This window comes from Lemur catta, chromosome 2 (assembly GCF_020740605.2).
Source record: "Lemur catta isolate mLemCat1 chromosome 2, mLemCat1.pri, whole genome shotgun sequence".
NCBI lineage: Eukaryota > Metazoa > Chordata > Mammalia > Primates > Lemuridae > Lemur > Lemur catta.
In genome coordinates this window covers 118,955,638-118,980,182 of record NC_059129.1, presented here as the reverse complement: position 1 = coordinate 118,980,182, position 24,545 = coordinate 118,955,638, and the positions used below count along the sequence as shown (strand labels likewise).

General features: G+C 36.3%; 1 protein-coding gene across 9 annotated transcripts in view; it reads left to right on the top strand.

The window, feature by feature from the left end:
- Window positions 1–24,545, top strand: part of EPB41L2 (erythrocyte membrane protein band 4.1 like 2) — a 198,700-nt gene that overhangs the window by 86,724 nt on the left and 87,431 nt on the right. For all 9 annotated transcript variants that reach the window (XM_045544357.1, XM_045544356.1, XM_045544353.1 and 6 more), the window contains exons 2-3: window positions 7,354–7,838; window positions 8,876–9,091. In XM_045544357.1, coding sequence (XP_045400313.1) covers window positions 7,368–7,838; window positions 8,876–9,091 — 687 coding nt within the window. In that variant the 5' untranslated portion in view covers window positions 7,354–7,367. The remainder of the gene's footprint in view (window positions 1–7,353; window positions 7,839–8,875; window positions 9,092–24,545) is intronic.

Below are 24,545 nucleotides of genomic sequence, written 5' to 3'. Positions count from 1 at the left end.
GAAAGCTGAACAAAATTTGGGTTCTGTTAAAAAGGAAAAAGGGTGGAGGGAATACCTGGTCTGAATGTAACCTGATCCTGCTTAAACTTGAACTAGCAAAGAATTGCAGTTCATATCTTTTGTATGTGTGGGTTTAATTTAAACCAGATACTAGCTTACATCTTTTTTTTTTTACAGCCCCACCCCCACCTAGCTTACATCTTTATAGAAATAATTCTTTCTTATAGGTCCTTTATCCCTTTAAAGATAAATAAACAAATGATATGGTGTGTTATAAAGGTAACTAGGGTAGGTAGCATAGGATTATTTAAAAAATAACCCTTGTTTATCTTTACCATATAGATAGTCCCTTTGGAATGTATTAGTGCTTATTTGAATATGAGATACTTTCTAGACCTCCTGGCACTTAAGAAAAATAAACCTGCAAGGGAAAGGACTTAACTTTCAGTCTTCCCTAAGTCTGCCTATTTTTTTAATCCCTTCTACCTTTCCAAATATTTCTTCTTTTTTCCTCCGTTTTCAACTCCTCCTCCTCTACTTTCCCCTCCTGTCTTTTAAATGTCGAATATGTTTGAAAAGCATCACTCCGTTATTTCCAAAGCAGAGTTATCTGGCTGCTGAATCATTCCTGTATCTGGGTCGCAGTATTTCTTTTTCTCACACTTGATGCTTTAATGGTATCAAATAGTGGAATATTAAAAGACCTCCTCTTGGGCTGTAGGCTATTTGGGGAGATGAACCTAAGCAAGTGATTGTGGGTATCAGCAAGATGCTCTGTATATCCTCTACCCCATCTGCTACCCAACAGCAGATGAAAACTAGTTTTGTCAGATCTAGAAAATGGCTGAATTAGACCTGTCCACACATTGCCAATATTATTTAAGTTTAATGGTTATTTGTTGCAGGGTTTTGTTTTTCTCAAAGTTCAAATGAAAGCGCCCTCCATTCCTTTACTACCATTTTTGAGGTTTAGAAATGTATGCTTTTCTATTTTGTAAACCTTGGTTTCCTAAATAATGGATTGAACTCTGTTAGTAGAAATCAAAGCCCTCATATTGCTCATGATCCCAGAGGATGGGAGCTGCTCAGTTGGCAGTAGCACCCACCCTGGTCCCTGCTTCAGGATTTTATTAACAATAAGAGCTTATAGAATAGATTATTTCAATATTTTAAGGAAATTTCTGGACCCCAAAATTAGCATGAATGCTTTGCTTGAAGTTCTTCATATGAGTATGTAGAGTTGTGTATCTATTTTGCTTTGCTTGCTGTCGTATTCTGATTAAGGGCCAGTGTTTTAAGTGGCATAATGTTATATGGTTGGTAGTTCAGGCTGGAAGTGGTGACAGCACCTTGGAATTTACCTTTTTTAAACATAGGAGAAAAAAGAATGGTTTTATGTAACACGGCACCTTACCTAACGAGTACTGATCCTCTATTGATGGTTTTCTGCTTGGTTGCACGTTAACTGATGCATGCTTTTTCTCATGGAGCTGTTATAATAATGAACATTTTTATCAACCCAGATGGAGCATGCCAACATGGTAATTGTCTCCAAACCACATGCTTGTCTAATGGGCTGGCTGTTCACAGCAGTGTTGTTTTTGGTCGATGATAAGTAGAAAGGTCTTAGTATGTTATATAACCATACTAATGATGAATTTTGGGTAATTGTAGTTAAAGATTAGTGCAATGGGCATTGCTAGAGTTTGGAAAACTTGAGTTCTGATTTGGGGTTTGCCCATCTGTCATCACGCAAATTTCCTAGTTTTTCTGAGCCTCAGTTTCCTTGTTGATAAAATACAATGAGGATATTAGAGTAGATGATTTAACAATATTTGTTCAGTATATATTAGGTACTTTTTATGTGTCAGTCTAGATGCTGGGAACATAGCAGTATATAAAGGAAAGATCCCAGCCCTCACGGAGCTTTCATTTTAGTGGGAATGCTAGCGTTCCAGTGTAGAAGTTTCCATTTTCATGGGCAATGGAGTTTAAAGGCATACCCACATCTGAAACTCCGAGAGTTTTAGGCATAATAATTATGGTGAGTGGATGTGCTATAATCGTGTTTTCTTGATGGTGGTAATTTGTTCAAGAAACCATTTTATCAACAAAGAAGGTAGTGTTTAGTTTTGAGCTCTGTTGAGCTCTTGAAACTATTTTAAGGATATGCTTATTTACATATAATTATTATTGTTGAGTATTCACAATCCAATTAGTCATTTCCCTGTTTTCTATCTTGTTGCCCATTTACATTGATCACCTCTGAGGTTCTCAACACGTAAAAGTGTGGATACGGTGAGGATTGATGAGGACTTTGTGAGGCTTAACTGTGCTCTTTATTGCTGTATTTGGGCTTGGTCTTCAGTTTCTGTTACCAACTTTGCTGTAATTACATGGGCAAGTAATAACGTTCAAATATGATTTTCTTTGTGATGGGAATTCATCTGTAAATTTCTTTGAGGAAGTGGCAGGGTTAATTATAGTAAATCTCAGAATACATTCACATCATTTTCACAAACTGGCATGAATCTTCTTTAAGGACTGGGCCAAGGCCTTTGTGGTTATTAGGTCATTTATGCACAGTGGAGCTGTGATTCTATTATGAAGTATGTGTGAGGAAAGGTATACAACTTTGTGGTCCTCTATCTACTGGCCTTGGATAAGTCACTTAACTTATCTTCCACTTATTTGCAAAATGAGGATAATACCTGCCTTTGTGAGATGTTTTGAGGAGCAGAAATTATGGGCACAGTGTCTGACATAGTAAACATTGAGTGGTAGCTCTTATGATTAAAATATAAACAACTGTTAATGCTTTTAACGTAATAGTGGAAACTTGAGTTTTATATTTCATTGCTTCTAAAATATTCTGGTCAAAAACCGTCTTTAGTGATTGGTCCCCCGACTGTTTGTCACAGCCAGAGTAATTAGAGACCTGCCTGTTTATCTTGGTTAGCTTAGACAAGCGTGAGACATTTGGGTTTTAATCTTACCAGGACATTTATTCAGTTCTCAAAATGTAATTAGATAGCATATGCTAGAAATCAACTTTGTTCATTTCATGATTAATGTAAATGATATTCTCTGCTAAAATGGTACATGGTCAGTGGTACATTAAAGAAAAAAAGGTTTTCTGTGCAATATGGAACCAGTTTAAGTGTCCTCGGGTTCTTACTGGAAGACGTGATTTTGAATTTCAGGTGCCTAAGAATGAAAAGTAACACTGGACACGTAGGTATGGTAGTTAACTATTCCCTCTTGTGTAGCATCGCTGTCGAGGATGTTACTGTTCCCCGATCTTCCTGTCTCACTATATATTTCTTTTGGCTCTCATACCTTTTCTTCTGCCTGATCCTTACGTATGGTAATAAGGGTTCTTTTTAGGGTCCTCTAAGCTTAAACTACACTTTTTCTCTAGGTGATGCCAGTATCACCTGTGCTTTTAGCTATCACCCATATGATGACAACTCCCAAGCCATATCTCTAGAGCATATCTAGCCTCCATTCATAACTCGTGTGGCTCATGGCCAAATGGATATTTCCACAAACTTCTCAATTGCAGTGAATTCAAAAATTAAGTTAAATGTCAACTAGTCCCACTTCTACTGGTGTGCCCCATTCCCATGGATGATTCTACCATCACTCCAGTCTCTATCACCTGGAACTTGTCCTCGATTGTTTCTTCTCTTTGACTTTCTGTATTCAGTTTGAATACCAAGTCATGTCCACTCTACCTGTTTACTATTAGATTCATTTCTTGTCCTTTACTCAGTTGCTTCTGCCATTGTACAAACCATCATCTTCTTATGTCTGGATTACTGTAACAATCTTCTGGATGTCTTTCTGTTTCAGTCTTTTCTCTCATCCTGTACTTTACAGTCAGGTTGGGATATCTGAAATGGGAATCTCATTACGTTGGTCCTCTACGTAAAGTAGTTAATATGGCTTCTCTTTGCCTTTAAAATAACTTCCTCGTTGCCTTTAAAATAACACACACAGCTGGTGTGGGGAACAATGGGGGCGGGCATGGTGATGTGTGCCTGTAGTCCCAGCTACTTGGGAGGCTAAGGCAAGGAGGATAGCTTGAGCCCAGGGTTCAAGGCCATCCTGGGCAACAGAGTGAGACACTGTCTTTAAAAAAAAACCAAAACAAAGAAAACGCACACAAAATCTTTTATGTTCTAGCTTCTGCCTCCTTCTCTTAGTATTAATTATTAATATTACCAATTTGCCTTCCACCTCCCCTTCTATCTCCACACAAAAGTCCCCACTTCTACAGTGGATCATTGTTCTGTACCTGTGGTTTCATGTTTCTACACCTCCTTGTTTCTGGCATGTACCTGCCATCCTGACTACTTTGTCTGAATAATGAGTACTCATTATTTTAAAAGCACCTGAAATGTCAACTTCTATAGAAAGGCTTGCCAGATGACCCTCCTCTCCTAATCTGGGTTAAGTATCAGTCCTGTGTTTTCTAAGCAACATGCTGTTGACTTATCTGTGCTTATCTATGCCCCTCATTCCCTCAGCTTCTTGAAGGCAGTCTTTATTCCCATGCCTAATTCTTGGCACATTCTAGAAGCCATTAAATATAGGCTGATTGGTTGTTTTTGTGCTTGCATATTGGATGTGAATAACATTTTTAAAATTATTTTTTATTACTGAGATGTAATTCACATATCATAAAATTCATCCTTTTAAAGGATACAATCCAGTGGTATGGAGTATATTCACAAGGTTGTGCAACCCTCACGCTACTCTAATTCTAGATCATTTTTATCACTCCAAAAAGAAAACCTGTACCCGTAAGTGGATACTCTCCATCTTCCTGTCCCCTCAGCCCTGGCAGCCAATAATCTACTTCCAGTCTGTTTGGATTTGCCTATTCTGGACATTTAAATAAATGGAATCATACAACATGTGGCTGGCTTTTTTCACTTAGCATAATATTTTCAAGATTTGCCCATGTGATAGCATGTATCAGCCCTTCATTCCTTTTGCTGACTGAATAATATTCTATTGTATGAACATCACATATTATCCATTCATCAGTTGATAGACATTTGGGTTGTTTCCATTTGTTTTGGCACTCATGAATAATGCTGTTATGAACATTCATGTACAAGTTTTTGTGTGAACAGATGTTTTCATTTATCTTGGGCATATACCTAGCATTAGAATTGCTAGGCCATGTGGTAACTCCATGTTTAACTTTTTGAGGAATTGCCAAACTGTTTTCCAAAGTGGTGGCATCATTTTATATTCTTACTAGCAATGTTAAGAGTTCCAAATTTTCCACATTTTCATCAATACTTGTTACTATATTTTTTTAATTAAAAAAAAAATGACTTTTTTTTTTTTTTTTTTTTTTTTTTGAGAAATGAGGTCTTGCTATGTTGCTCAGGCTGGTCTTGAACTCATGGCCTCAAGTGATCCTCCTACCTTGGTCTTCCAAAGTGCTAGGATTATAGACATGAGCCACCACACCTTGCCACTATCTATCTTTTTGATTCTAGCCATCCTAGTGGGTGTGAAGTAGTATCTCATAGTGGTTTTGATGTACATTTCCCTAATGACTAGTGACATTGAGCATCTTTTCATGTGCTTATTGGCCATTTGTACATCTTCTTTGGAGAAATGTCTATTCAAATCCTTTGCCCAGTTTTAAATTGGGTTTTATGTCTTTTTATTGTTGAGTTGTAAGAGTTCTTTATATATTCTGGATTAGTATCGAGACGCCTGTATCAGATATGTGATTTGCAGAAGATATGAATAATATTTAAAAAAATAAATATAGTACTGATACATGCTACAACATGGATGAACCTTGAAAACATTATGCTAAGTGAAAATGTCATATATGTTATATGATTGCATTTACTTGAAATGTCCAGAATAGCAAATCCATACAGACTAAAAGTAGATTATAGGTTGCCAGAAGATGGGGGAAGGGAGGAATGAAGAGTGACTATTAATGAGTACAGGGTTTCTTTTTGGAATGATAAAAATACTCTAAAATTAGTGGTGATGGTTGCATAACCTTTGGAATACCCAAAACCACTAACTGTACACTTTGAAAGGGTGAATTTTATGGTATTTGAATTATATGTCAAAGCTTTAAAACATGTGTACTTTACTCTCTTTTTTTGACCTATTCAAGTTTGTATTTTAAGAGAGAGGGGTTTTGCCATGTTTCCTGGGCTGAAGTACAGTGTGAATACAGGTGTGATCATAGCACTCTATAGCCTCCAATTCTTGTGCTCAAATGATCCTTTTGCCTCAGCTTCCCAAGTAGCTGGATACAGGTGCATACCATCACACCAGCCCTAAGTTTGTACCACTTTTGAAGATAGCTGGGACATTACTTGTTGGCCACAGTGCCAGGACTTTGAGCACTTTGATCATTGGCAAGAGAAAAGAGAGCGAGTGTGATCTGCTATCTGTGCAGGCCCCGCCTATTCTTTGTCAGTGGTACTTCCAGACTTTAAAAGTCCCTCTTTGCTTGTGTCAAATTTAGGCAACCAGTTATTTTCAGATTTAATTTAAATTTTGTTTTCATTAGTTCTGATAAGATCAATCATTGGATGTATTTTTTTCCACTCTATAATTTCTGCATTTGATTTGGATTAGGGTCCTTAGATATTTTTCTTATAATCATGTATACAAAGAAAAGTATAACTGAGGGGGATGGGATGGACGTTTTCGAGGTTAGATTATAGTTTGAGTACCTTTCCCAGAAAAATTAACTTTTGCATTGGAATAGTGATGGTGAATTATGGGACTTAATCTTGGAAAACAAAATAATACATCTTTGTTCTAGATTTAATTTTCTTGCTATTAGGCACCGACTTTTAAAATATATTTTTATAATACCTAGCATTTTGGTAGATTTTGGTTTTAATGTGTGAAATTGCTGTGAAATGTGCCTTGATACTTTTTAACATTGTTGATAATGTTTTCATACTATAGAATGAAGGATACTAAGTATGGAGAAAAGTAATTTTCCTTTAAAAAACTGGATTGTTTTAGTCAATTATAATATTATTTATAACTAGTTGAAACTAATCAAAAGTAATCACTCTTGAGGTCTTCGTGACTTTAAGGTCCAACTGTTCGGATTTAGAATTCTATTGTGACACTAGTTTTGGTTCTGTGACTCTGAGAGAATTCTAAAAATTAGAGTGGCAGTCTTCATTTTCTCCGGTGATTTTGAACCTTCCTGTTGTGTGCTTTCTCCCTGTTATCTCTCTGCTATTCCCCTTCCCACCCTTCCTTGCCCTGCCCCTTGCCACCAAATTAAAATCGGGAGAGTTTGGAAAATAACATTTTGTGATTTTGTTTCATTTATAGCATAAGCTGTAACCATGACTACTGAGGTAGGCTCTGCCTCTGAAGTGAAGAAGGACTCTGACCAGTTAGGAGCAGACGCAACCAAGGAGAAACCTAAAGAAGTAGCAGAAAACCAGCAGAGTAAGTCATCTGATCCAGAGGAAGAAGAAGGTTCCCAGCCATCTCCGGCAGCTGAAAGCCAAAGTAGTGTGCGCTGCCAGAAGAGACAGAAGGAGCCATCTGAGAGAAGGGGTATTTCCCGATTCATTCCCCCATGGCTTAAGAAACAGAGGTCATATACCTTAGTCGTGGCCAAAGATGGAGGAGATAAAAAAGAGCCTACCCAAGCTGTTGTGGAAGAACAGGTCTTAGATAAAGAGGAACCCCTTCCAGAAGAAGAGAGACAGGCCAAGGGTGGTGCTGAAGAAGTGGCTCAGAGGAAGCAACTGGAGATTAAGGTTGAAGGCAAGGAAGAAAAACCTTCCGTGAGCAGAGCTGAGACACAGGTACGTTTGGGAGTGCTTGTCTGGAAATGAACACTAGGTAGCATAACCACATAACGAAAAGGATTGGTTTGTTTTGGATCGTTTCCAGATTTCTTATATGGAGATAACTGCTTTGGCTTAATGTTTCTGAAATGTGGGTCTTGGATTGGTCTACCCTAGGGTTCTCCTGTTAGCCCTTTAAAAAAATCCACTACATAAGCAAATTACCAAAAATTCATGTCTATTCCTTTTAAGATTGAGTAGATTCTCTCATACTCCTGTAACCTCTCCTTTTAAACAGAATGCCCTTTTATACCTTATTGATCTAATTTATTTAGGTATTCAGTGGGTAGTCAGTAGTAGATTTGTGCATTTTGGTTGCCTAATGAAGCCTAGGTTTTTGCCATGGTATGAGATTTTGATCAGAAATTTTATTGTTTGAAATGATATTTAAGTTGTAGTTGCTGGGATGTCATTTCTTTCACTCATTTAATGCTGAAATGTCCAACTTCGCAAACATGAGAGAATTGGTGGTAGAAGGAGGATGAGGGGAACTTTCCTTTCTAGCAGAATTTCCAAGTCTTTTAAAATCTCAGGCTTACAGCGGTTACAATAATGATCATGATTCTTGTTAAAAATTTTCCTCTTGGCCGGGCGCGGTGGCTCACGCCTGTAATCCTAGCACTCTGGGAGGCCGAGGCAGGTGAATCGCTTGAGGTCAGGAGTTCGAGACCAGCCTGAGCAAGAGCAAGACCCCCATCTCTACTAAAAATAGAAAGAAATTATCTGGCTAACTAAAAATATATAGAGGAAAAAAAAATTAGCTGGGCATGGTGGCACATGCCTGTAGTCCCAGCTACTCGGGAGGCTGAGGCAGTAGGATTGCTTAAGCCCAGGAGTTTGAGATTGCTGTGAGCTAGGCTGACGCCAGGGCACTCACTCTAGCCCGGGCAACAGAGCGAGACTCTGTCTCAAAAAAAAAAAAAATTTTCCTCTTATTATGTTGTTTTCTGTAAATTGGTTAACCTGAGTGTGAACTTAATTGTTTTCTTCAACAGCCTGCCGAATTAGTAAGTAAGGAGAGAGAAGAGGAGAAGGTAAAGGAACCACAGGAAGACAAATTAGAAGTAACAGCAGCAAAAAGAGTGACCAAGGAAGTGCAGACCAATGAACTAAAAGCAGAGAAGGCCTCTCAAAAAGCCACCAAGAAGACCAAAACTGTCCAGTGTAAAGTGATCCTCTTAGATGGCACCGAATACATCTGTGACCTGGAGGTGAGACAGGGAGCTGAGCAGAGAGCTATATTGATGTGTGGTTGTGGTGTGGCACAATGAATGTGTTTTACCAAGTTCCTATGAGCTAGTGTTTTTACAGTTTTGTATTAAAAAAAAAAAGATAGGAATACGTCATCGTTTCCATTACAAACAGTATTTCGTGACCCTTAGGATAAGCAGGGACGATGTTCTCTGCCAGTCTATACTGGTCATGTGTACTGTCTGGTGTTTGTTCTGGATGGGCATTAAATATTTTGAATATTACCTCCAGCTATAAGATGTTTTTCTTGAGGAGACATAACACTAGGTCGACATTTTAGAATAATGAAGTGTAACCCCAAATGTTTTATTTTTAGACAGATAATGACTTAAAATGTAGCTCATTTGTTTAGTTTCATTTAATTTAAAAATACCCATGCTTTGCAAAACATATGATTCATTAGTATTGATGCTGACAGAAGCCAATGCATTTAGCACCTTATAATTTTATGTCAGTCAGAAGAGTTTGTTGCTTTTTACAACTAAATTACTTTATAACATATACTAATAGCTAATGTTCACTGAAGAACTGTGTCAAGTGCTTTGATGGATTATCTCATATAATACTGAGAATCTGTATAAGGTAGGTATCATTGGTATTCTCAGTGTTACAATGGGGAATGTGGGCTAGAGAGATTAAACAACTTGCTGAAAGTTTCACAGGTAGTTAGTGATTGAGCCAATATTCCAGCCCTGGTAATTTGATTTTAGAGCTCATGGACCTGACCACAGAACTATATACTATTTTATCTGCCACACATGGAACCTATCTTGCTTGTTTAAAGTCTAGTCTAGTCTTTTCTTTGGTATTCTAATCTATTAAATATTAAAAACATTTTTCGTAATGTCTCACATTCTTGTTAAAAGTGGAAGTTATACTTTAACAACAGTGAAAGCATTCAGCTTGGTATTGACATCTTATGTCTATCTAGTTGAACAATAGTTTATTATATATATATTACAAGATGCTGAGGATACTAAGATGAATAATTTATGGTCCTTGTCCTCATCTTTGTATTAGTTATCTAGAACTTTATTTTACTCATTTGAGTGAATTGCTTTGATATTTCAATTGTTTAAAGAAAAGGAGTGGCAAAAGAACATTAAACATCCTTGTCTTATTTCTTGCTGCCATAACAAAATACCTCAGACTGGATAATTTATAAACAGCAGAAATTAATTGTTCTTGGTTCTGGAGACTGGAAAGTCCCAGATCAAGGTGCCAGCATATTTTGTATCTGGTGAAGGGCTGCTCTCTGCTTCCAAGAGGGCACCTTCTTACTGCATTTTCACATGGTGGAAGGGACAAGTGCTATGTCCTCCCTTTATGGAAAGGGCAAGGCAGCTCCCTTCAGTCGCTCTTATAAGGGCCCTGATCTCATTCATGAGGGCTCTGCCTTCATGATTTAAGCACCTCCTACAAGCCACCACCTCTTAATACCACCTTAATAGGGATTAGATTCAACATGAATTTTGGAGGGACACATGCAGACCATAGCAATCCTTAAAGCTTTCTTTTCTTCTGCCCCTTTTTAACACTTCCCTCTTGTACTTTCCCAAGACTCCCTTCCTGTCCCAGAGAGACAGAGAGATAGAGAGAGGGATAGAGGGAGACTAACTTTGTGTCTCACAGGTAGGAGTGGGGGACAGTAAAGAAAAGAATAGAAGAGAATGGTTTTTCTTAAGTCGAGTCAATGACTTTGTGTAATATTTGATCATACCTCTCTTGTCTTTCCTACTTACCCTAAAAGTTAAGGAGTCTACATTTTTTTTTTTAATTTATTTTTTATTTTTTGAGGCAGAGTCTCACTCTGTTGCCCTGGCTAGAGTGCAGTGGTGTCATCCTAGTTCACCTCAACCCCCAACTCCTGGACTCAAGCGATCCTCCTGCCTCAGCCTCCTGAGTAGCTGGGACTACAGGCACAGGAGTCATCACATCCGGATAGTTTTTTCTATTTTTAGTAGAGATGAGGTCTTGCTCTTGCTGGTCTTGGACCTATGACCTCAAGTGATCCTCCTGCCTTGGCCTCTCAGAGTGCTAGGATTATAGGCATGAGCCACGGCTCCTGGCTGGGAGTCTACATTTTTGAGCACCAACTTGATCTTAAGTGACTTTGAGTCATTTAGTCAACCTCTCTGGGCCTATTTATCTATAGAATATAGGATTATTTAGATAATCCAAAAGGCTTTTTAATTTCTAAAGTTCTCTTTATCACTAAACCACAAGATTGATGTACTTTATGATTTAAATCTATTTTTATTTTTTTGAAAGTCATGAAATATTTTAAAACTATAAAAATAAAGAAATAGAAGAGACAGTTGTGTATCCACCATAAAAATTTAATGAAATATTACTATTTTGCTGTGTGTTTTAGATCTTTAATGAAATAAAACATTAATGACATTGCTAAATTTCATTCCCATCTTTTCCTTCTTGCTTTGTATATTGTTTTATGATGCGTAAATCTTCTTTATTCATTTTAACTGCTGTATAGTATTTCTTTGAATGACTCAACCAGTTTATCCATTCCCCTACTGAGGCTCACTTCCTTTATATACAATAACAGTCCTTCAGTGAACATTCTAGAACGTTTCCTTGTTTACTTGTGCAAGAGTTTCTTCAGGGTAGGCACTAAGTGGTGAAATTGTTGATGGGTTACAGATATACTTCTTCAGTTTTCGCAGATGTTGCCAAAGTGAATGTGCCAATTTGCATTGCAACCAGCAACCATTAAGTTTCATTTTACCACATTGTCATTAGCACTTCTTATTATCAGACTTATTAATTTTGACTGATCATATGTGTGTGAAATCACATCAGTATTTTAATTTGCATTTACTTGATCACTGTCAACTTTTACTAGGTTATGCTTCAGTAACAACCTCCAAATCTTCTTGACTTAACATAGCAATGGTTTATTTCTTGTTCATGTTACATGTACTTGGTGAGTTGGCTGTGGCTCTGTTCCACATCATCTTTTTTTTGTTTTTTTTTTGTTTTTTTTTTTTTTTTGAGACAGAGTCTCACTTTGTTGCCCGGGCTAGAGCTGGGCAAGATGCTGTGGCATCAGCCTAGCTCACAGCAACCTCAAACTCCTGGGCTTAAGCAATCCTACTGCCTCAGCCTCCCGAGTAGCTGGGACTACAGGCATGCGCCACCAGGCCCGGCTAATTTTTTCTATATATTTTTTTAGTTGTCCAGATAATTTTTATTTCTATTTTTAGTAGAGACAGGGTCTCGCTCAGGCTGGTCTCGAACTCCTGACCTCGAGCGATCCACCCGTCTCGGCCTCCCAGAGTGTTAGGATTACAGGCGTGAGCCACCACGCCTGGCCCGTCATCTTTATTTTTGACCGAGACCAAAAAGAGTAGCCTATACCTGAAATATGCTGGTCTCACAATAAAGGGAAAAGAAAACATGGCAGAAGCCACACTATGGTTCTTGAATCTTCTGCTTGGAAGTGCTATATATCATGTTAATTTACATTTCATTGGCCAAGCCTGTCGCGTGGTCAAGGCCAATGATAATATGGTGAGCAAGCATCCTCTCATAGGAAGAAGGTGGTGAATAATTGGAAACATGAAAACAGTATTACAGTTTATAACATGAAAGCAATACTACTGTTTACAAAAGATGAAGCTGAGCATCTTTTTATATTTAGGTTTCTAGGATTGCTGCAATCTAGGATTTTTTAAAATATATTCTTTCTCAGATTAAGGACATTCTTTTCCTAATTTCTAAAACTTAATCATGGATAGGTGATAATTTATCAAGTATCTTCTTCAATTGAGAGGATCATATATTTTTCTAACCCATTAATGTAATTTACATTAATATTTTCTACTGTTTAAGGCATCTGAATTTCTAATGTAAACTCTACTTGGTCATGAGGATTCTGCATTCGTTTTGTGTGTATGTGTGTGTGTGTTTTAAGGATTTTTGCATATATTACCTTTAATTTTCTTTTATCAAATTGTCTTCATCAGATTTGTTATCTGGGTTGCCTGCTGTCCTCGTAAAGTAAGAGGTTGCTTCCCTCTTACCATTGTGTGGCAAAGCTTGGATAGATTAGTGATTTATCTGTACTTTGGAGATCTAGTAGAACTTGCCTTTAAAACTGTCTTGGCTGGTGGCCTTTTTAGGGGAAGAGTGCTGATGGAGGGTAGTTCCTGTTGCTTTTTAAATCAATTTTTTTTATTCTTACGGTCTGTTTCTGTTTTTTCTTAAGTCAGTTTTAGTAATTTGTATTTTTGGTGGAACCTCCATTTCATGTAATATAAGTTTGTTGGCATGAAGCTTTTTATTGTATTTTCATCCTGTGCGTTTGATTTTGGTTCCTTTTTTTATTTCTACTATTATTTACCTTTTCTTTTTTCTTGATTTCTTACTATATATAGATTTACCGGTTTAATATTTTTTCAAAGAACTTGGTTTTATTTATTATTTCCATTGTGTCTTTTCTATTTTCTCACATTTTGTTCCCCTTTGCTCATTTTCTTTGGGATAACTATTCTTTTTTTAATTTCTTGAGTTTAATATTTAACAAAAAATGCTTTCATGGCTCTAATTTTCTCTTTAAGTACCTCTTGTTGATTGTACAAATTTGAAATACTTTTGAACAACATGGGGTTGGGGTGCCAACACCCCGTCCCCCACAGTTGAAAATCTGCATATAACTTTTAATTACCCCCAAATTTAACTACTAATAGTCTCCTGTTGACTGGAAGCCTTTCTGATAACATAAACCATTGATTATCACATATTTTATGTGTTATGTGTATTATATGCTGTAGTCTTAAAATAACATAAACTAGAGAAAATAAAATGTTATCAAGAAAATTGTAAGGAAGAGAAAATGTATTTACTATTCGTTAAGTGGAAGTAGATTATCAGGTCATCATAAAGGTCTTCATGTTGAATAGACTGAGGGAGGGGTTGGTCTTGCTGTCTCAGGGGTGTCAGAGGCAGAATGTCTAGGCATCAGTAGATACACACAGTTCAAACCTGCATTCAAGGATCAACTGTATAGTGCTTTCATTGCCATTCAGTTCCTAGTGTCTTCTCATCCCATTATGGGTCATTTTTGACCCCTGGGTTTTTTTTTTTATAGGTGTGATTTAAAGTTTCCTAAATGTGTATGCATTTGTGTGTAAGTATATGTATGTATGTCTTTTGGGAAGAGGGGATTTTTCTTTTGTTCAGGTTTCTAGTTTTATATGACATTGTGGTCAGAATGTGGTCTAAATAATAGAGATTGTATTGTATTGGTTCAGACTTCGAGACATAATTTGTGGTCAGTTTTTGTAATAATTGTCTTTGAGTGTGGAAAAGCATTATGGTATTCTTTCATTGTTGATACAGGTTTTCAGATCTGTGCTGATGATCAGACATTAATTATGTGGGTCATGTTTTCTATCTCTATTAATTATTTAATTGGTTTATCAATTAAGAGAGATGTGTTAAAATTTTTCCTTATAATTATTCGTTTGATAATTTCTCTTGGTATTCCTGTAGGTTTATGCTTTCTTAAAACTTGGGGCTAGATTACTAGATATGTACATGTGCAAGATTATATATTCTTGTATAACTTTTCCCCTTTTTAATATCATAGTACCTTAAAGTTTATTTTATTTGATATTTATATTACTGTACTAGCTTTATTTTAGATTTGTCCAGATTATTTTCTGCCATTTCTTTGCTTTTAAACTTTGTGTCCTTGTGACTTTGAGACTTGTTTTTTAATCACATTTGGGAATTGTCTTTCAACTGGTGAATTAGACCATTTATTGCACATGATTACTGAGATGTGTGGCTATATTTTGCCATTTAGTTTTGGGCTGTCTATTTTTCTTTGTTTCCTTGAATTTCCTTTTTTCCCCTTTACTGCTATTCTTTTAGAAATTATCTTTAAGTATTTTACAGACATACTTAATGATGTCTATTATTAATCACTATGCCTACCCCTCTCATCCCCATTTTGTTTAACATGCATTTATTAGATCTCTGATCTCATTTTGGAATGATAGAAATAAAGCAATTTCTTATCTGTGTAACTAGTCCTTCTTCTCTGATCCTACTGCTAGTAGAGAATCCAACTTACTGTGTTGCCTGAAGCAGATTTGAGATAATATCCAAAGGTAAAAGCAGCAGCTTAGTTTTTTAACTCAAGAATTAAATTTTGGGAAAGCATAGGAGTCTTCATGTTTATGACTGTATTAATTTATAGACAGTATCTTTTTATTTAATAGAAGATTACTCAATATGCCATTATAAGAGTAAACTTTTGAGGACACTAAATCATGAATAAGCTTATAGCATTTGTGTTGAGTAAACCTTTTTTTTCTTTTGAGTACAAAGCAAAGCAGAGTTTAGTAGACTTTAGTGATGCTTGTCTCAACAGCAGATTTTATGTAGCGGCAGTTCACCTGAATTCTCAGCAGTGACTTCATATCTGAACATGGGTTGTATTAAATAAGGCATCAGTGTCCTAAGAGCTGTTGTAACAATGCAGAAGTTACAGATTGTATTTGCTATTTTAATTCATTTCCCTTTTATTCAAGGTTCCTTCTTATTTTGGTTCTCCAGTTGCTTGGTGTCATTAGTTTGGGTCTGCTACTCATGAGACCTGCTCTTATTTCCTCTTCAGAAGTGGAGCCCAGAGAACACTCTGGTGTTTCCCAGTTCCAGTACTGACCTTAGACAGATTGGGTGATTTGCTGATGCTGCTTATCTGAAGTTCCGTAGCTCTACACCGGAAATCACTGTCTGAGGACTATTTGGGGAAGTATGTTGTGGGAAACTGTAGCTATTAATGAACTTGTGAGCTCTCAAGGAAGGTGAATACAATATGGGAAATAAATACTTCTTTTTTATTTGGTTTGGGAGAATAAATTTGTTTCCATCCATTTATTGTCAGAAAAGGTTTTATTTCTGTCATGACTGTAGTTGCTGTTTGTTTCTTTTCTTTCTATCTGTATGTGTCTAATTTTCAATTAAACCTTTAGATGACACAGCATGCCCACTGAAGAGGACCTAATTGTCCTCACGTAGGGCCCCTACAACAGTAGGGGGAAGCCACTGTGACAGCATGGCCTATGCAGGAAGTGGTGAGGATATGGAGTGGCCTGGCTGACAGTGGCCTGGCTTATAGGGACCTTATAGAGTAAAGTGAGCTTCTGGAAGATCCTCAAATGCCAGGATGAGAAAATTAAGACTGAGCCATAGAACAGAAAGGAATTGGGGAGTAATGGACAAGAGATTGTAAAGTCATTGGTATAAGACCTAACAGGTCAAGATGCTGTTTAGATTTTGGAACATGGTAAATAGCAACATGGCTGCAGTAATTTAAGGGGGACTTTTTTATTATTGCATTAGTAAAGATGTACATCAGTGGTCCTATAGATAACAGTTTTATATGATGTAATTAGAGCATTTGGTAAATTAGGCAGTTTCCTGTTTGTGTAACTTATCAGTACCTTTGGTCCACAAAAGTACCTCCTTTAAGCCATTTAATGTAAATGTTGCTGTAGTAACTGAATAACTTTTAAAATCAAGAAGCATAATTTTGGGGGGTATTTTTGGTGTCCTAATATCATCTCTGCTTCCCAGATTACTCACTATATATGTAGATATAATTACTATATATCATATATAATATATAAGCATGCTATATATTTCTATGTATTATATATATGTATATATCTCTCTCTCTCTCCATATATCTATATCTTTCTTCCTCTCCCCATCCCTTACTTTTTATGGCTTATTGATTCCACATTTTTCCTCCTGTGGGCCATCTGACCCTTTTCTTTCTGCTCCTGAACCTTAGGAGTCAGATAAAGATGAATGCCCAAGCAGCCAGTATAACACTGACATTTGTTTTCAAAAACAAATTGTCATCTTTGAAGTCTGTGTTCTTTTAAGGAAACAGGGTATATGTTAATACTAAATGGATAAAAAAAATATCGCACAGAATTTGCTGGATTCCTAGAAGGTGAAAATAATAAATGAGCACAAATATTGGATAACAGTTCATTTTTAGTGAATGATTGTAGTTAAGTTAAAAAATACTATGGAAACGGCTTGACTTGAATGTTATTTTTGGCTTAGGTAACAATAGGCTTATTGCTAAGCCATGCATTAATGTTGACCCAAGGCCTAGGCTTTCTGTGTGCGTTTGTTCCAAATCTTTATGTTAGGTATTTTTTCATTGTTGTCAGTGAAAATTATAGTGTAAATTTTATATTAATTTATCATCTATTGATGATAAACTGAGATCGCAAATATCTTTTGAAAAATATTTTGAGGATTATTATATTTTTTAATGAAGAAACTTTGTATTTAGTATTTCTATTCTTTGCAATCTTTTTATCTCACTTGAGATATTTAAATGGCATATGACAAGCTCCTTTGGGACCAGATTTAACTTGTAAAGAATTTGAAGGAGTCTCCTGGATTCTGCATGTTTGCTCCAGGGACTTGACTATAGGACTCTTATGATATTGCTGCAGAAGTCGTTTGCATACTCTTTGTGTTAAAACAGTTGGCCTATTTCCTCTAAGGAAAAATACAGTAAGGTTTAGTTAAAGCCATAGATATAAATTCAGGAGATCTATGTTTACTTTTCTTTTGACTCTTTGGGTGTCTTGGGGAAGTCACTTCCTCCCTTCTCTTCTATTCTCAGTTTGCAAAGTGAGAATGAAAATATTTGCTTCCTCTATTTCTAGGATTGGGCTGGTTTTACTACAGCTGATAAGTCTGTATATATTTTTTCAAGTTTGAAAATCAGTGTGAAAGTTCCTGTAACACTTTGGAAGCAGGAGTGAATGCGCATTCTGAGTTAGAGTTGCTCACATTTTCCTCTGGCGTCTGAAAGTTGTTCCCACGTGTTGATTTTGTCTAAGAATTAACAGCATTGTTTCTACCCACACAGGAATGTCAGTGCCATTTTTTTCTTAGTTATGAATAAGGCTAACAGAACGTAGGCCCTCTGTATCAGTGTTCTGATGATACAAGTCTTTATCAGAAAGCAGAGTGTGTCAAGGTCTTCCTGCCTTTCCTTGTGTTGAGTTCTGGTCTCAGAAGTCTGATTTGATACCATTGCTTTCGAGTGTGTTTTACTTATTTACTTGTTTATGTCTATTTGCACCCTCCAAAGTTGATCTTTCAGATCTGTAGTACTGACCCTTACTAGGCTTACTAGTTAAATAGTTTCAAATATCTACATACTCTTAGAGGATCAGGAAGCTGTGGTACTCTATAAAATCCCATAAAATAGTGATAGATTTATATATGATTTAGGAACTGAGAAGAATTTAACTGGCATATTTTATGTGCAATTTAAAATTCCAGTGACACAGGTCAAGATGGAATATCTCTGTCCAAATCTCTCTCCATCTATCCCTTTAGCTTAAAAGGAGACTTAACAGGGTAATTCTGTTCAAAACTTAATTTTTATTTATGATGTGGGAAAAGGCTGCAATGCCATGTGAGTGGTAGAATATTTTGGTTCAGCTTGAAGAACCCAAGGGGCTCACAGGAGCAGAACATGGCCTCATCATCAAGTCACTCCTTAGCTGAGAGCACTATGAACTTTGTTCGATGTGACCTCAGGCTGTGTTCTCACCTCTTTTACCGCTGCATTTTCTGAGTCTTGCCTTCCTAAGTCAAATTGGTATTCTGATCAGGCACGTCCTGAGTTGTCCATCTTTCCTTTAAGTTTCTGATCATTGTGCTGTCCTCATCCACATATTCCTCCATGTCTTTTAATGTCCAAACTCAAATCCTGCTCTCAGAATGTTCTTTTCTTCCTCTGAACTTGTTTGCACCGTTAGTTTGATAATTAATCATGCACTTGCCTTGTGAAAGAATCTCTTGTATTGTTGTGCTGAACAACTGCTGAACTCTTCTGCTGTTTGATTTTTCTAATGCTTATATTGTTGCTTCACTTGGATTGTTATTAGTTCCTTGAGAAAAGAACTTCTCTCTGCCCACAGAGATTAATGTAGTTACCTAAAGTACTTCTCAGAGAAAGTAATTTTTGATTTATTTCCCTCTACTTTCTTGTGCATTTATAAATTTTTATCTCATCGAAGATAAATGATAGCATTTGCTTACTATGTTCCTAATTCTCTCCATCCTCTCCATTTAGAGAAGAAAGATTTGGGTGTATATATGTGTGTGTATAATCCACTGCCACCCTTATGATTGCTACTTTTATCCACCATTTTTTTGTTTTTTAAATGTTTAGAAAAAGCAGGCTAACCTCCTGTAGAAATACTTCAAGGCCTTAAGTAATTGAAAACAATTTATTACATTTCAACAAAAGATTGTGAAACTCTAGACGCGAGAGCAATGTGGAAGTGAATTTGATGTGGTCTCCAGCCCTTTACGAGTTCACAGGCCAAAGGGGAATGCAGAGTCTAGAAGCCAAGTATTCTTTCACTTAAATTGGAGCTGCCATCAGACCAGATTGCTTGCAGGCTAGGTGTAGGCTGGGCTTGAAGAGGTGAATCTAATTAATACTTCTTCCTTGCCCCTCGTTCTCTAATATTGCCTCCTCTTCTTGTGAGCAAACTAAAGAATGATATGGTTTTTATTTCTCAGTAGTCAAGAAATTCTATCACATGCTTTTTCTCTGCCCCATTTTTGGTTTCAAAATCTGGGGATTACCAGTTTTGTCCGTGTATCAATGGTAGTTTTAAAAGCATTAATCTTGACACTTGATTGTGGTGTCTAACCATCCCGAAGACAGTATCCAATCTTATGGGCCCTTTTCTCACACATACTGCCTGGCATGCCAGGTCCTTGTAATTTGCCACTTAGTAAGTTTTTACTCCAATCAGAGCATGGTAGTAGAACAGGAACCAGGTGTTTGAATTATTTTTCTGTTTTGGAATGAAATTACTTCAGGGTTGAGTAAGATTAGACATAGTAGGAAAGGTCATTTTCCGAATAAAATTTGTACTTTAAAATCTGTTTTGACACATTTTTTCTCACTCTGAAATGCATAGGCATTAAAAATTATAAAATCCTTGTCAGGCTTCATGAAATGAGGAGTTGTAATCTAATTACTCTCTGATCCAGCAAAATCCCTAAGATATCTTTTGTTAAACCATGGTGTCAGAATCATTCTGTTTTCACCAGTTTTATTTTCAGTCTCTCCCCCCCCCATTACTGTCTTCTCTTCTCTTGAGCAAATTAAATAATGTTACTTAGTTTTTATTTTTTCAACTATCAGGAAATTTTGCCAATTATTCTCCTTCCTGATCCCCGCCCTCCCTCCCCACCGTAGCTTCCAGGCATGAAGTGGGGATAGGGATTTGAGAATCCTGTCTCTACCTGTGTGGTGTTTGATTTATCTCAGGAAAGTTGGAGCTGGGGCTATTCTTTTCATCTAGTCCTTCTCAGCAGGATACACGTACTCTGTGGCCCAGTGGAAATGTGAACAGAATCTATCATTAGCAGTTACAGCACTACAATATACTATGCAAGCATTTGGAGCTTATAGGGATTGAACACAATGTAACATAATAAAATACAGTCTATAAAAAGCACTGGAATACTCCGAAAAAGAATTTCTTCATGCAAGGTGGCTAAATGATTAAAGCAATGATAAATGATCTACCAGATTGCTATTTTAATATTTATTTAATTATGCTCTGCAACAGAGTTACAAATCAACTCTGGACTGTTAGAAAAATTATGATTAGGAGCACTAGTTTAAACTCTCACATTACAGAGAGGCACCTCAAGACAAAAAGCTCCATTCTATCTATTAATCAAATGGCATCTAATAAATGTGTGCTTCATTTGCAGAATATGCCATTTTAACCTGTTTTGAGGTTGAGCCTAATTTTGTGCATCAGTCTAGTTATTCACATAGAGAGGAAACTTAATCTGAGTGTTATCATAGTCTATTATAATATTCATTGATATCTCCTTCCACATTTTTGTCAGCAACAATTTAACGTGAATCAAATAGGAATGCTCTGATAAGCTATTCTTCTGTAGCACAGAGAGCCTGTATGAATCAAATGTCAAAATTCATTCTATGCAAATATTTTATAGAGAATGTGCTAGCCTACGAAGTTTGGTGCTTATGGTTTTTGAAATAAATTTTAATGGAAATGGTGCTTAACAACTTTAAAAAAAATTACTTTAAAAAGTTTGGTGTGCTTCTCTGGCTAGAAGTTTGATACTAGCCTCTTTATTATCTAGCAATTATAGTCACCTCTCCATTTTTTAAAAGAGATTCTTCACAGACTTAAGCCAAGTCTTGCTGTTCAAAGTAATAGAAAAAGTTGGACAAAAATCTTAGATTTTCATTTCTTCCAAATTACTTTAATGACACATTGCTGGTCTCCCTTCGCAGTGGTATATAATGTTTAAGAAAAATGGAAAGTTAAGGAAGTCATATTTTTACAGAATTTTATAAATTTGTTCTCAAAATGGTATTCATTTAAATATATCTTAGGTGTTCAGAAATAATTTTTATCCCCAAATATTTGGTTCCTACCTTTTCTGAGAAGATAAAAAAGTATGAAGTATTAATTTATTTCTTAAGTTATTTATGAATTTTACTCTCAGAGATAAGCTTTACATATAAAACAGGAATACAGGTATACACAGACACATATATATGAATAAAACTGATAAAGTATTGCTTATGGTTTAGAAAAATTATATAAAAGTGCAGAATGCCAAGTTATTATAGGGCAGAGTTCATATGCAAGTCTTCACTGAGGAAAAAGGAACTTTTGGACTTTGAAGAATGTTATATTTAGGAAACTCAGCAACACCTAGCATATTACATTTTTCATTTGAAAATGATTAAATAGTAAAAATTTGAGATTACAAGAGACGGTTTTAATGTATCTTTTTATGTCATGTATAACATAATAAATGTACTGTCAACTTTTATTCAGGGTAAGCCACACTTTACTGAGCCAGTGTTGACATTTTTGACCCAGGGTTTCTTTGGCTTGGCGTAGCTAGGAATCTTCCAAAGCTGGTGTATCTTTGGGGTTCAAATAATTTAAATTCTTCACTTATGCTAAGTCATATGGAGAAGTGGGCTTTCACCCATGGAAAAGAAAGCATAAAAATAAATGCACTGACTCTACCTCCTATCTCTGTCAGTCTGCTTTCCATAATTTTGCTGGTACTGGTTCCATTCTTTCTCCTTTCCCTTGTGGGGGGAAGAATGCATGTGGGCATGTGCACACTCTGTATTGTTTTAGAATAGCTGCTATAGGAAGCAGAGCTAAATGTACATGTTCATTCTGCTATCTTTAATTGGAAGTCCACTTTCTACTTATAAAATTTGAACAATGAGCATGTTTTATTACTAAAGTAAAATGGACCCTCCCCCTGAATATAGCACATATCAAAGTTACCATGAGGCTTTCTGGATATCTTGTATAAAGACTTCTAATTGGTTATGGTAGCTTTAGTAGCATCTGTTTTGATATTGTTCATTTTTTTTTTTGCAGATGCTTTTCATTAATTTTCATTTTCTTCATTATTTCCTGCAGGTGTCTAGATAATCCATCTAATTTTATATGGTTATTTAATTGGGCAGAGTGGAGGTGGGTCATAGGACATGAAGGGGGATGGAAATGCTATTTTACTTAAAATATGTGTTATTTGGTGTTTTGGAAATAATAGGTATAATTTATTTGTTATCCACTTGGTTTGGGTCATTATTTATTATATATAGTTGGTAGCTTTGTTCATTGAACATTTCTGGACCCAGCTTTGGTGATACACTGTTGAGGAATAATTAGTCTTGTCTGACCCAAGGTTGGAGCCTGTGTCCCAGAGGGGAAAGAATGCCTTCCTGTGTTAGTGTTGGGTTACACACTGATTCATTTTCCTGTTGGTACTTTTCCCTCCTAGACTTTCTTGTTACTAGTTCCATGATGATATCCAATTATTCCTTTTTAGTATTATAATACAAAAATGTTCTATGCTTCCTGCCTATTTTTCCTTCCTCTAGAAGCAAAATTTCTAGTTCCTAAAGTCTAGCAGATAAGCAGCTAAGGAATGAGAGGATCAGCAGTTTGAATGGGTGACTTTAGTGTGTGAATTACCTGTACTGCCTTCTAAGAGATACTTGCATTTTAAAAGAAGACATCTGTTCACTCTAAAGAATCATAAGTGGTATAATTTCACTAATAAAGCCAAAAGAAGTAAAAGAAAAAAAAATTAAGGCAGTGGGGTTGGGTAGAGGGCTCAACTTTGGCATCTTTGGGTCAGGTGGACCCGTTATATGGCCTTTTTGAGAGGCACGTCTCAGTGCTGTGCTCACACAAAGCTTTTTAACTTTTTTGCTTCTGAATTCCTATTTTCTTTCTAATTCCTTACAGTTTTCCCCTTACATAGTTGTATTGATTTATGAGTATGTGTTTTAAGTCAAGCAAAACCTTGAAGATTCACCCAGAGTACCTCCTCCTCCATGGTGAACAAAGACCTTGTTGTCACTTTGTCTTTTGTTTTACTTTAGTTAGTCATCCACCAGGAATGAAAAACTTTTACTTAGAAAAAATGTCAGGCTGAATGGAAACACTGTTGCCCCAGATAGATCAATGTTTAAAAACTGAGATATCTCAAAATGAAGTGTGTTGTTTTTTTTCTCAGATTGCCCAGAAGTTGCTTGTCATTGAATTCAAGAATCAGAAATTCAGGTGGTGAGGTTGAAGGAAACTACTGTTGCTAAGAAACTATCAAGCCCTCTCCCTTTGTATCAGATCCTGTCTCCCTCAGCTTTACCACCTTAAGAAAGTAAATGTGTAAGTGATAAGTATTATTCTGCATTACCACTTGACTTCCACTTTGGCCAGTTGTTAAAAAATACTTTTAACACTCTTGGCCCCGTAGAAGTAAGAATAGTTTCATCGGGTCTGGTTTGTGATCAGATAAGATCTATATTCGTCTTATGTTTTTCTCCCTGATTTCCTTCTCAAAGGTAGATTCAAATATAGCTGTCATTAAAGATTGCCAGAGAAATTTTATTTTACTGGGTTGTATTAATTAGTCATTTTTTTTAAAAAAAGGATTTTAAGTGAAAAGTTGAGCAGTTGATATATTCTGTTGGCTTTTGGATTTGGGTCTTTGAAAGGTATGAAAGGATAATATACTCCATGGGATGTTGCCTCATCAGATTGAAAACTGAGTGCTGATGGATTTGGAGTGTGAGGACAGATAGTCTTACTATGGGACAGGAATTCTCTTTGCTGACTTTGTCTCATGGTCAGAATTTTTGGTTAAGCTTTTTAAAAATAGAGAAGCACAGAGGAGTTTCAGGGCAGTGAAGCTGCACTGTATAATGTGTGATACAGAGTGGATACGTGTCACTGTGCATTTGTCCAAACCTATAGAATATAGGACACCAAGAGTGAACCATATTGTAAA